This window comes from Oncorhynchus keta, chromosome 8 (genome assembly GCF_023373465.1).
Source record: "Oncorhynchus keta strain PuntledgeMale-10-30-2019 chromosome 8, Oket_V2, whole genome shotgun sequence".
Classification (NCBI taxonomy): Eukaryota; Metazoa; Chordata; class Actinopteri; order Salmoniformes; family Salmonidae; genus Oncorhynchus; species Oncorhynchus keta.
The window spans coordinates 19,784,113-19,797,099 of record NC_068428.1 but is presented as its reverse complement, the minus strand read 5'-3'; the positions used below and the strand labels follow the sequence as shown (position 1 = coordinate 19,797,099).

At 41.0% G+C, this 12,987-nt stretch overlaps 1 protein-coding gene across 2 annotated transcripts in view; it reads left to right on the top strand.

The window, feature by feature from the left end:
• Nucleotides 1-1,840: 1,840 nt before the first annotated feature.
• LOC118386958 (protein cornichon homolog 3-like) overlaps nucleotides 1,841-12,987 on the top strand; it is a 49,188-nt gene continuing 38,041 nt past the window's right edge. For both annotated transcript variants that reach the window (XM_052523760.1, XM_052523761.1), the window contains exon 1: nucleotides 1,841-2,391. In XM_052523760.1, coding sequence (XP_052379720.1) covers nucleotides 2,314-2,391 — 78 coding nt within the window. In that variant the 5' untranslated portion in view covers nucleotides 1,841-2,313. The remainder of the gene's footprint in view (nucleotides 2,392-12,987) is intronic.

Sequence of the window (12,987 nt, the reverse complement as noted above, 5' to 3'; positions counted from 1 at the left end):
TTTACTAGTAGTATTCTAATTCCTAATTCTATGGTCTGAACATCAGTGGTGCTATTGTTTGTATGGTCAGACAATAATCACTAGATGGCGCCAACCGACAAATTACTAGGCATATATACACTACATGACCAAAAGTATGTGGACGACCTACTCGTCGAACATTTCATTCAAAAATCATCGGCATTAATATAGAGTTGTTCCCTCTTTGCTGCTATAACAGCCTCCACATTTCTGCTAAGGCTTTCCACTAGATGTTGGAACATTGCTGCGGGGACTTGCTTCCATTGAGCCACACAAGCATTAGTGAGGTCACGCACTGATGTTGGGCGATTAGGCCTGGCTCGCAGTCGGCATTCTAATTCATCCCAAAGGTTTTCGACGGGGTTGAGTTCAGTGCTCTGTGCAGGCCAGTCAAGTTCTTCCACACCGATCTCAACAAACCATTTCTGTATGGACCTCGCTTTGTGCACGGGGGGCGTTGTCATGTACACTACGTTGTCATTGTAAATAAGAATTTGTTCTTAACGGACTTGCCTAGTTAAGTAAAGGTTAAATAAAAAAATAATACTGCTGAAACAGAAAAGGGCCTTCCCCAAACTGTTGCCACAAAGTTGGAAGCACTGAATTGTCTAGAATGTCATTGTTAAGATTTCCCTTCACTGGAACTAAGGAGTCTAGCCCGGAACATGAAAAACTGCCCCAGACTATTATTTCTCCTCCACCAAACTTTACAGTTGGCACTATGCATTGGGGCAGATAGCGTTCTCCTGGCATTCGCCAAACCCAGATTCCTCCTTCAGACTGGCAGATGGTGAAGCTCCAGAGAATGCATTTCCACTGCTCCAGAGTCCAATTGTGGCGAGCTTTATACCACTCCAGCCAACGCTTGGCATTGCGCATGGTAAAATTAGACTTGTGTGTAGCTGCTCGGCCATGGAAACCCATTTCATGAAGCTCCCGATGAACAGTTCTTGTGCTGAAGTTGCTTCCAGAGGCAGTTTGGAACTCGGTAGTGAGTGTTGCAACCGACGACAGACGATTTTTACACGTTTCGGCAATACCGTTCCGTGAGCTTGTGTGGCCTACCACTTTACAGCTGAGCCGTTGTTGCACTTAGAAGTTTCCAGTGCACAAAAACAGGACATACAGTTGACCGAGGCAGCTCTAGCAAGGCAGAGATTTGACGAACTGACTTGTTGGAAAGGTGGCATCATGTGACAATGCCACGTTAAAAGTCACTGAGCTTTTCAGTAAGACCATTCTACTGCCTATGTTTGCATATGGAGATTGCATGGCCATGTGCTCGATTTTATACACCTGTCAGCAACGGGAGTGGCTGAAATAGCCGAATCCACTAATTTAAAGGGGTGCCCACACACTTTTGTATATATAGTGTATAATAGTGGTAGGCTATTAAACGGTTTTTATAGTCAAGACCTATAACTTGACTTTCTCGTAATGGTGCCCTGTCAAATGTCCGTAAATTGGCAAAGGCTTTGGCAGAGTCAATCACAATTTGTAACTCCATCACAATATATCCATCCAAACCATACTCAACATTTAAATCATCTGTGGAATAATTTTAGGCGTTCTTTGATTTTGAAACCCTGTCTGTGTGAATGTGTGGCTTATTTGGGATGCTCCGTCTACTATTTACATGACAACCATATTGCCTAGAGTAGCCTATAGTTGCAAAAAAAAAAAAAAAAAAAAGATTAAAAAGCATGTGCTTTTGGATGGGAATTGGGAAGATACAGTTGATAAACCCTTCAGCTTGAACGCTGGCCCTTTAAATCCACCTGTTGGGGCGCCAGACTCTGCGCCTTCGGTGTGGTGGAGCTATAGGTTAACTGTGGTTTGAAGACGCTGTTTATTATGCCTAATGCCAGGATTGTTGGGGAGATACCATCACATAGTAGCCGACAAGATTCTCTTTAGTCACTGTATGGATAACATTTACCTGTCAAAGGCAGTATTCCTATCCTGGATGCTTTTGTGCATAATTTGGATCTCTTGATATCAATTTCAAGACATCGCTTGGACTTTGCTATTGTGTAACAATGTCTGTCCGTTTTCACCATATCGAGTCCACTGGTCTAATTTCCAATTAAAACATTTGGCGGCAACACGTTTGGACTTCAAAGTGAGACCGCGGACGAGCGTTTCGTTGGACGTTCTGCAACAATTTGTTGCAACATTCAGGGCAAAGTGATGGTGTCGTTATCACTTCGGTTTGCCATGGCAACATAATCCTTTAAAAAAAATAATTCAGCCGAGTTCTCTTTTGGGTGATATTTCTCGTGGTGTTCAATTATGTTCACTTTCGCTGCCTTCTGCTATATGCTGTCGCTGGTCCTCTGTGCTTCTCTGATCTTCTTTGCGATATGGCATGTAAGTGGAATATTTATTGCTATATAATTATGATTTGTGTTATGAGTTTTAAAAAATACATTCACAGCCTTTTTTGGGATTTTGAATGGTTATGGATAATATTGCGTAATAGTGCGTAGGCTAATGTATGTATTTACCTGCTCACATCCCCAGTGCCTTGCTCAAGATAATGAATACGTATTTTGATGTTTCGAAAGGTGCAGTTTCAATGCCCAACCTTCCTTTGTAAACCCACCAGCTCTAACGGGCAGGGGGAAGAAAATCCCAAAATTGACAGGTGTGCACCCATATCTCGGACGTTCAGCCCAACACAGAATTCTTGGCTTGCATTTTCACTTCATTCTACTTACATGATGGTCATATCGGTTTTATTTAGTTATTGCAAATTTTGTTAAATATAGTTATATCAAAAGGTTTTACAATAATTAGCTTGACTCGGGCATTACGCACCGCTCTGGAATTTTGGGGAAAGCTGTTGGAGACGCTGTTCTAACCCACTGAGACAAATTCCCTCCCTCATATTTATATCTGTTTGTTATTGTCTTTGTTAAAATCCCTGCAATACAGAAACTCCAATATGAATGCATTACAATATTTTAATAATCGAAATATTTACTCTCAAAGCCTTCGCGCCCTCCTGCGGCGTTTTATGTGACGGCAGATTTGGGTCAGGTCGCAATGCCCTTGGCCCCCGTCGTGCCTTTGCATAGCAACAGACCTGAGATTGAAGAGCTTCAGGTGTTCTACTGAGCCCCAGCAATTACAGGAGGAGGCATGGCATCTGTCTGTCTGTCAGGCCCATGTAGGACTACAGAGCAGTGGACAAATCCCATCTAGCATATAATGAGACTGTCTGCAACTCACGATTTGAAGAACACATTACAGTTATACAGTTTATACCTAGAACATTATTCTCCCACATAGCTGTTTTTATTATGTTTATATCACTGTTATATACTGTATTGTGGTCATTTAACACAGTGTTATCCGAAATGACTTTACAACTCATACACATTTCAATGTATTCTGGCCATGCGGGAATCAGACCCACAAACGTGGTCTCTTAAATCACCATGTTCCAAACCAAACTGAGACATATGGGAACCACAATGCCAGGGTGATGGCAGGGTGGAGATATCTCTAGCAACCTGATTCTCATTCACAAACACCGGCATAAGCTACAGACAAAGCTATAGTATTCACTGTACAGTAAGTGAGCATAATGGGAATAGCCTGTTATGCAGTCTACTATCACATTTATAGAGAAAAAAAAGGTTTTATATGACCAGCCCTTTTCACATTACAGCATGGCTATCATCTAGACACCATCTAAGTGATTGCAATACATGGTCCCATGCAGTTTGACAGTGAAATGTGCCCATACGTGCTACAGCGAGAAACAATATTTTTTAACTGTCTGTCATCTAATTGTCCTGCCCATTATCTTATCCCTCTACTTGACAGTTTTACTATAGTTCTGCTTGTTTTTAAGTGGACCTGACAGGTTTAACATGGCCTATACATCCTCCTCTCTCCTCTCCTGACATGCTCTAAACTCCTCTGTCCGAGCTCTCATATTTACAGAGGGAAAGGTACTCAGAAGGAAGGACGTTTGGAATATCAGGACATGTCTTGTCATTTATCACTGCCTGTTAACAAGCAGCCTCATCTCTCACAGGGCATGTACTATACTGGGGGATGACTGATGAGAACCCTGTCAGACACGACGTTGACTGATGTCTATGATTTGTTGAGATGTCGTGTCCAAGAAACTATCATTTCAGTCTCGGTGATGACACTTCTTCACAAGTCCAGACCACACATAACATTTTTATGTTAGTGCCAAAGACAAGCTGACGTTCAGTCGTCAAGTTCTTTGAATGATCTGAAACCCTTGACTCTATGTACTTTAACGTGTTGTAACGGATGCACTTTAGATGAATCCTAATCGATTAATTCATGGCAAACTAGCTCAAGGTTGATCAACGCTCCTACAAGTCACTCCTCACTGGTTAGTTAGCTAGGTTCTGTCCAAATTGAAATATCGTTAGTCAATCATGTGATCCCAGTTACACCATCACTACTGGGACTGCTTGTAACAGATTAGAGGGTGTTTTAATTAACATACAAGGTTAATTGTGTTCTCCTAAACTCCACACTGCTCCGAAATGCACAGACACAAAATGGTTGAGTGATTTCCCTCGGTGTACCAGAGCCCCTAATGTAGAGCTGGGTGACAATAAACCGAAAATGATCGATCCCGATCATTTATCGAGGACAATTTACTGATATCGATAATAACGAAAAGTAACCTTTACTAGAATGTGAAGTTCGAAATGAAACGGGCCAATAATAGCCACAACATAGTAGTAGTCGTAGTAGTTTTAAGAGTGGTATAAAAAATGTAATGATGCACACTAATGTTATAAACGTATCGTTCAATTGATTGTTATCATGATTATTCAGTCAATTTATTTTTGTCCATGTCATCCAGGCGAAGAGGGCATACGTTAAGTTAACATCATTCAATCTCATGGTGGCCATATGTTGTTTTTGTTTTTCTGACATTTAATGGATGCCGGTAAGTAAGCGTAGGTGGGAACTGTGAAGGAGTCATATGTATTAGTGGTTTCCCTCCTGCTGATTCAATGTGTGCCTCATACTGGAGCCTCTAGCAAGTACAGGACATTCACAAGTCTAACGAACCCTCACACTGACTCCTCCACTCAATGCTACTGGCCTCTGAGCATGGTGTTACGTGGGAAGGACATATTGCTTATAATTTCGATCTATGTGCAGTATAATAACATTTATCTTAATATTGCAGGCTGTGAGTGTACAAAACATTAGGGTCATTCTCATGAAACCATTAAAAACCATGGCAGTAATGATTTTAAATAAAAAAAAACATGTCATTTAGTAATGTAACAAAATATTATAATAAAGATTATAGTGATCTCTACCTTGCACAAACAGTCATTTCAATTTAGGAATGAATTATTTTTGTATTTTATTGCATTTGCTGCTGAAATTCTCATTACCACAACGCGGCAGGGTAGCTTAGTGGTTTGAGCGTTGGACTTGTAACCGGAAGGTTGCAAGTTCAAATCCCTGAGCTGACAAGGTACAAATCTGTACGCCCACCCGGACCCGCCCTATTGTTTTGAGGTGCGTTCGGGAGTCCGTACCTTAAGGGGGGTTCTGTCACGCCCTGGTCGAAGTATTTTGTGTTTATCTTCATTTATTTGGTCAGGCCAGGGTGTGACATGGGTTTTTGTATGTGGTGTGTATGTAGTGGGATTGTAGCTTAGTGGGGTGTTCTAGGTAAGTCTATGGCTGTCTGAAGTGGTTCTCAATCAGAGGCAGGTGTTTATCATTGTCTCTGATTGGGAACCATATTTAGGCAGCCATATTCTTTGGTTGTGTTGTGCGAACCACACCTAGAAAACCGTTACACACTGTATACAGTCAATTAGTATTTGGTAGCATTGCCTTTAAATGGTTTAACTTGGGTCAAACGTTTCGGGTAGCCTTCCACAAGCTTCCCACAATAAGTTGGGTGGATTTTGGCCCATTCCCCCTGACAGAGCTGGTGTAACTGAGTCAGGTTTGTAGGCCTCCTTGCTCGCAGACGCTTTTTCAGTTCTGCTCACAAATTTTCTATGGGACTGAGGTCAGGTCTTTGTGATGACCACTCCAACACCTTGACTTTGTGGTCCTTAAGCCATTTTGACACAACTTTGGAAGTATGCTTGGGGACATTGTCCATTTGGAAGACCCATTTGAGACCAAGCTTTAACTTCCTGACTGATGTCTTGAGATGTTGCTTCAATATATCCACATAATTTTGCTGCCTCATGATGCCATCTATTTTGTGAAGTGCACCAGTCCCTCCTTCAGCAAAGCACCCCTACATCATGATGCTGCCACCCCCGTGCTTCACGGTTGGGATGGTGTTCTTCGGCTTGCAAGCGTCCCCCTTTTTCCTTCAAACATAACGATGGTCATTATGGCCAACAGTTCTGTTTTTGGTTCATCAGACTAGTACCATGGTGTTTATACTTGCGTACTATTATTTGTACAGATGAATGTGGTAACTTCTGGCGTTTGGAAATTGCTCCCAAGGATGAACCAGACATGTGGAGGTCTACAATTTATTTTCTGAAGTCGTGGCTGATTTATTTAGATTTTTCCATGATGTCAAGGAAAGAGGCACTGAGTTGAAGGTAGGCCTTGAAATACATCCACAGGTACACATCCAATTGACTCAAATTATGTCAATTAGCCTATCAGAAGCTTCTAAAGCAATGACACCATTTTCTGTAATATTCCAAGCTGTTAATTGGCACAGTCATGTGTATGTAGACTTCTGACCCACTGGAATCGGGATGCAGTGAAATATAAGTGAAATAATCTGTCTGTAAATAATTGTTGGAAAAATTACTTGTGTCATGAACAGAGTAGATGTCCTAATCGACTTGCCAGAACTATAGTTTGTTAACAAGACATTTGTGGAGTGGTTGAAAAATGAGTTTTAATGACTCCATCCTAAGTGTATGTAAACTTCCGACTTCAACTGTATGAAATAGTTGTCATCATGAAACCCATTTAAACGTGTATGATGTGAGAAAATACAGTACCAGTCAAAAGTTTGGACACATACTCATTCAAGGGTTTTCTTTATTTTTACTATTTTCTCCATTGTGGAATAATAGTGAAGACATCATAACTATGAAATAACACATATGGAATCATGTAGTAACCACAAAAGTGTTAAAAAAATCTCAATATATTTTAGATTTTAGATCCTTCAAAGTAGCCACCCTTTGCCCTTTGCACACTCTTGGCATTCTCTCAACCTGGAATGCTTTTCCAACTGGAGTTTCCATATGCTGAGCACCTGTTGGCTGCTTTACTTTCACTCTGCGGTCCAACTCATCCCAAATCATCTCTTGGGTTTAGGTCGGGAGATTGTGGCCAGGTCATCTGATGCAGCACTCCATCACTCTCCTCCTTGGTCAAATAGTCCTTACACAGCCTGGAGGTGTGTTTGGTCATTGTCCTGTTGAAAAACAAATTATACTATTGTCCCACTAAGTGCAAAACCAGATGGGATGGCATTTCGATGCAGAATGCTGTGGTAGCCATGCTGGTTAAGTATGCCTTGAATTCTAAATAAATCACAGATTTATTTACAGTGTCACCAGCAATGCATCCCCACACCATCGCACCTCCTCCTCCATGCTTCACAGTGCGAACCACATGTGAAGATCATCCGTAACAGTTGATGTTGAGATATGCCTGTTACTTGCACTCTGTGAAGCATTTGTTTGGGCTGCAATCTGAGGTGCAGTTAACTCTAATAAACATATTGTCTGTAGCAGAGAACTCTGTGTCTTCCTTTCCTGTGACGGTCCTCATGAGAGCCAGTTTCATTATAGCGCTTGATGGTTTTTGCAAATGGACTTGTAGAATCTTTCAAAGTTCTTGAAATGTTCCAGATTGACTGACCTTCATGTCTTAAAGTAATGATGGGCAGTCGTCTCTCTTTCTCTTTGAGCTGTTCTTTACATAATATGGACTTGGTCTTTTACCAAATAGGGCTATCTTTTGTATACCACCCCGATCTTGTCACAACACGACTGATTGGCTCAAACACATTAAGAAGTAAAGAAATTCCACAAATGTACTTTTAACAAGGCACACTTATTAATTGAAATACATTCCAGGTGACTACCTCACGATGCTGGTTGATAGATTGACATGAGTGTGCAAAACTATCACCAAGGCAAAGGGTGTCTACTTTGAAGAATCACAAATATAAAATATATTTTGATTTAACACTTTTTTGGTTTGCGAAATTATTCCATATGTGTTATTTCATAGTTTTGATTTCTTCACTATTGTTCTACAATGTAGAAAATAGTCCAAATAAAGAAAAACCTTTGAATGAGTACTGTAGGTGTGTCCAAATGTTTAACTGGTACTGTATGTGTATGTGATCGTTGAAATACAAGGTGATGCCATAGTAAAATGCCCCATCCTGAATGGACAATACAGTTTTATTCTATTTTATTTTTCTGGCAAAAGGAGGTAGGGATTTTGTTATTCTGATCTGGGGGAAAGAACAACATTGCCCTGCTGGTCTTTGAAGATATACTGTAGGCCTACACAGATGTGAACATGTTTAATAAGGCCAGTCAATCATGAGGAAGCTGAACCATCCCTCCCCACATATGGCACCATGTCATTTAAATCATTTTGGACAGAAAGCTTCAGTAAACGCAAAATAAATCAAAACACAGTATAAAGTCCATTCCCCTCATGTAGCACTGCTACTGCTACCGGCTGCCACTTCAAAAAGAGCAGCAATCCCCAAATGGGCAATCTCCACTCACAGAGGAAACGTTTGTGAGGCTTCCAAGTGGTTGCACTGGGCACATGTCACACATGTAGAGCATCAGCCTGCAGTGACTGTGTGCAGTCCAGAACAGACCTTTCAGTCCATGATGACCTTTCCAGTTTTAGAGATGTACTGCACCCAGTCATCAAACCGTTTTAATTGTATTCTGCTCAGGGTTGATTACAAATGTACCTTGAGAAAATGAACCCATCTCAAGCGGGTTTAAAATCCTCCTGAATAAGTAGCCATAGCTGCTTAATATTATGAACACAACTTGTAGTCTTAGCATCGGAATTGATGTTCTCTGCATCATGTTTGAGGGGTTATATTTAATGTAATTTTTTTCTATATAAATGCCTCAAGCAGTATGGCAGTGACATAAGGTAGGGGATGTGTTCAAAGAGGGCCAGGGTCTCCCACAAACAAGCAGACAACAACAGTTGAGTTGCCAGTCAACCATAGTCTGTGGCCAGTCATGCTCATGAATGGATGTAACGTACACATACACCTGATGTCAACTGTGTGCATCCAAGATGTCTCCTCATATGACGAGGATGATAAGCATGAATACTGTATATGGTGTGTAGTTACAGAATATTTCATCCTCTCATCACTAGGGCTGTGGCGGTCACAACATTTTGTCAGCTGGTGATTGTCAAGCAAATAACTGTCGGTCTCACGGTAATTGACCTTTAATTAAGATGAACACATTTAGCATCTCTTGGCTTCCACACACAGCCTACAAGCCATTTAAAAAAGTCAAATACATCCATGTAATATAGCCTACACCTTCACAATACATTGATTATTTAATTTAGACAGGCCAAAAGAAACATGATATGAAGAAATTGTAGTGTATTTCAGATGAAAATAATAGCATACTTGTGAGTTGTCCTTATGTTAGTGTAACGGATGTGAAATGGCTAGCTAGTTAGCGGTGGTGCGCGCTAATAGCGTTTCAATCGGTAACGTCAGGGCCGTGGCTAACGATGCTTCGAGGGTGACTGTTGACGTGTACAGAGCGTCGATGCTTCGAGGGTGACTGTTGACGTGTACAGAGCGTCCCTGGTTCGCGCCCAGGTCGGGGCGAGGGGATGGACGTAAAGTCTATACTGTTACATTGATGCTGTTGACCTGGATCACTGGTTGCTGCGGAAAATGAGGAGGTCAAAAGGGGGAGTGTAACGGATGTGAAATGGTGCGCGCTAATAGCATTTCAATCTGTGACGTCACTTGCTCTGAGACCTTGAAGTAGTGTTTCCCCTTGCTCTGCAAGAGCCGTGGCTTTTGTGGAGCGATGGTTAACGATGCTTCGAGGGTGACTGTTGATGTGTGCAGAGGGTCCCTGGTTCGAGCCCGGGTATGGGCGAGGGGACGGACTAAAGTTATACTGTTTCATTAGGTCCTTATGTTAGGTCCTGATATCTGTAAGCCAAATGGCTGTGGGCTACACTAGTTAATTTAGCAGACAAGATTTGCTTATAATTCCGTGGCATTATTTCATATTATTTTGAACAAAACTGAATAAAATATAAATATTTTCTCCAAACAATTTGAGGGAGTGCGCACATGCGGCTCTGCTGTGTTGAGTGGTTAACAAAGAAATAGGTATTCCTATATGCTTAATTGTCACGACTTCCGCTGAAGTTGGTCCCTCTCCTTGCTCGGGTGGCGTTCGGCGGTAGAGGTCGCCAACCTTCTAGCCATCGCTGATCCTCTTTTCATTTTCCTTTGGTTTTGTCTTGTCTTGTTTCACACCTGGTTCCAATCCCAATCATTATATGTTGTGTATTTAACCCTCTGTTCCCCCTCATTGTCCTTGTCGGTGATGGTTTGTTTGTAAGCTATGTGCAAGATATGTTCTGGTGTTTTGTACCCACTTGTATTATTTTGTATATTTTGGTTTTCAGAGTTTTTGAGCACTTATTAAGCTACTCCTTTTTATACCAAGTTCAATCTCCTGTGCCTGACTTCCCTGCCACCAGCACACACCCGTACATTCATTTAGAGTTATTCATGTAACTTTAGTTGTTCTACAAATGTTGGGCTATATGTTTACACTTTTAATACATTGTAAGGATGCATGATGACTCTAATGATGATTTGAAAAAACTTGCTTTGAAAGGAACGAGCTCTGCTTTGTTCTTTAAGCAGGATGTACACACTCCAATAGTCTCTCATTCACATTTTTTTCACAGGCTACAAGTGAAGACAAACACAAATGCGTGCATCCTTATCCAATTCCAAGGTACATATTGAAGATATTGGAAAAACTGTCCTCATTTACTTTTCATCAGTCAACAAGATGAGTAAGCCTAACAAACAACAAAAGCACTAGCCTATGTCAATCTATTATCACCCCTAGTACAAAGGTTCGACCTATTCTATTCTGTGCGAGAAATATATATTCCAAACATATTCTGGGACAGTTGTGGGATGCGATAGATCCCAAATGAATACAACCACTAGCATCAAAAACATGTTTTATGCAATGTATCTGACGCAACAGATTGGAACGTTTAGCTTAAAATGTTGATAAACTATTAGGCTATTTCTTTATATTATAAGCGCAGCAATGAGCACGTGGTAGTAGCCTATAAGAGTGAATGTTGCATTAGCGAAAAACACTATTGTCAAAATTGACCGCAAATGCAATCATGCATGTAATGCTTTTATTATAAAGGTGCATTTTTATGGTAAAAATATTATTCCCCAAACTTGAAACTCAAGCGCTTCTAGGCAGAGTTGCAAAGAAAAAGCCATATCTCAGACTGGCCAATGAAAAGAAAATATTAAGACGGCCAAAGAACACAGACACTGGACAGAGATATGGCTTTTTCTTTGCCAGCATCCCGGAGACGCCTCTTAACTATTGACCTTGAGACTGGTGGTTTGCGGGTACTATTTAATGAAGCTGCCAGTTGAGGACTTGTGAGGTGTCTGTTCCTCAAACTAGACACTTGTCTTCTTGCTCAGTTGTGCACCGGGGCCTCCCACTCCTTTTTCTATTCTGGTTAGAGCCAGTTTGTGCTGTTCTGTGAAGGGAGTAGTACACAGCAGTTGTACGAGATCTTCAGTTTCTTGGCAATTTCTCACATGGGATTTTTATGGTAAAAATGATCTTCCCCAAACTTGAAAGTCACTCGCTGCTTATTTATGCCAGTTAGGCTCTACACCCCTTGTAAAGGGGATTCATGATTCATGATTAATGTGCTTAACTTTAAGAAGCTATTTGGCCACTTTAGTTGTGATACAAACCATATTAAAACATATAGGCCTATATGCTAGACTACATGAGTTGCGTGACTATGATTAGAAAAAGTCGCAAAAAAAGGCATTATTTCTTATGCTGGTCATCATTCACAAGTGATAATATATAATTCACAAATGATAGGCTAATATTGTCACCCATCAAACTTTCTTGAGTTAATCTTGTCTTTACATGTACTAAATAATATATATGTGGCATTTGTTATCATTTCGAATAGACCATTATCATGCACCTGTCTCGCAACAGGGTCATCGTAAAAAAAAATGCATGTAATCTTTGCACTTAAATAGCGAATGGAGGACACTTTTCCCCGTGGTTTATTTTCAAGCCAACCATGTAGGCTATACTCCTGTTGTAAAGTTAAGTAATGTGCTTAATATTAGGAAGGTTGATAAATAAATATAGTAGGCCTAGCCTATAAAAAGCTGATGGGATCCTCGTCTTTTTATTTGTGGCCATCATTTTGTTTTCTCCCGCAATTGCATAGCTTATAGAAATGTTGCGCAACATGAGCTCATGGGCTCTCATGAAGTGTTTGATTAGATTTTTGAATACATTTGATTGATGTCAGAGTGATAAGAGGGACAATATAGTGCTGAGTACCAGGCAGTTAGGACGTTTGGTAGGCTACTAATGACCAGAAGCAGCATCAGAGCTTGGAGAAGTCTAATTACCCTGACTAAATGGTAATGTGGAATTTGACTGCCTTCATGACTCGTGACTGCCGATGTGGCAGTAATACAGTCACAGTCAACAGCTCTACTCATCACACCGCACAGCCTCAGGTGTTTACAAACAGTCCATCCATGCTGTCTGACATCAATGCTCCTTCTACTGTGTGTTGTGGGAGCCCAGCTTCATGCTACTGTTCCAACTGCTCTCTGTCTTCAGTAAAACCCCTCTACCACGCACTTATGCACAG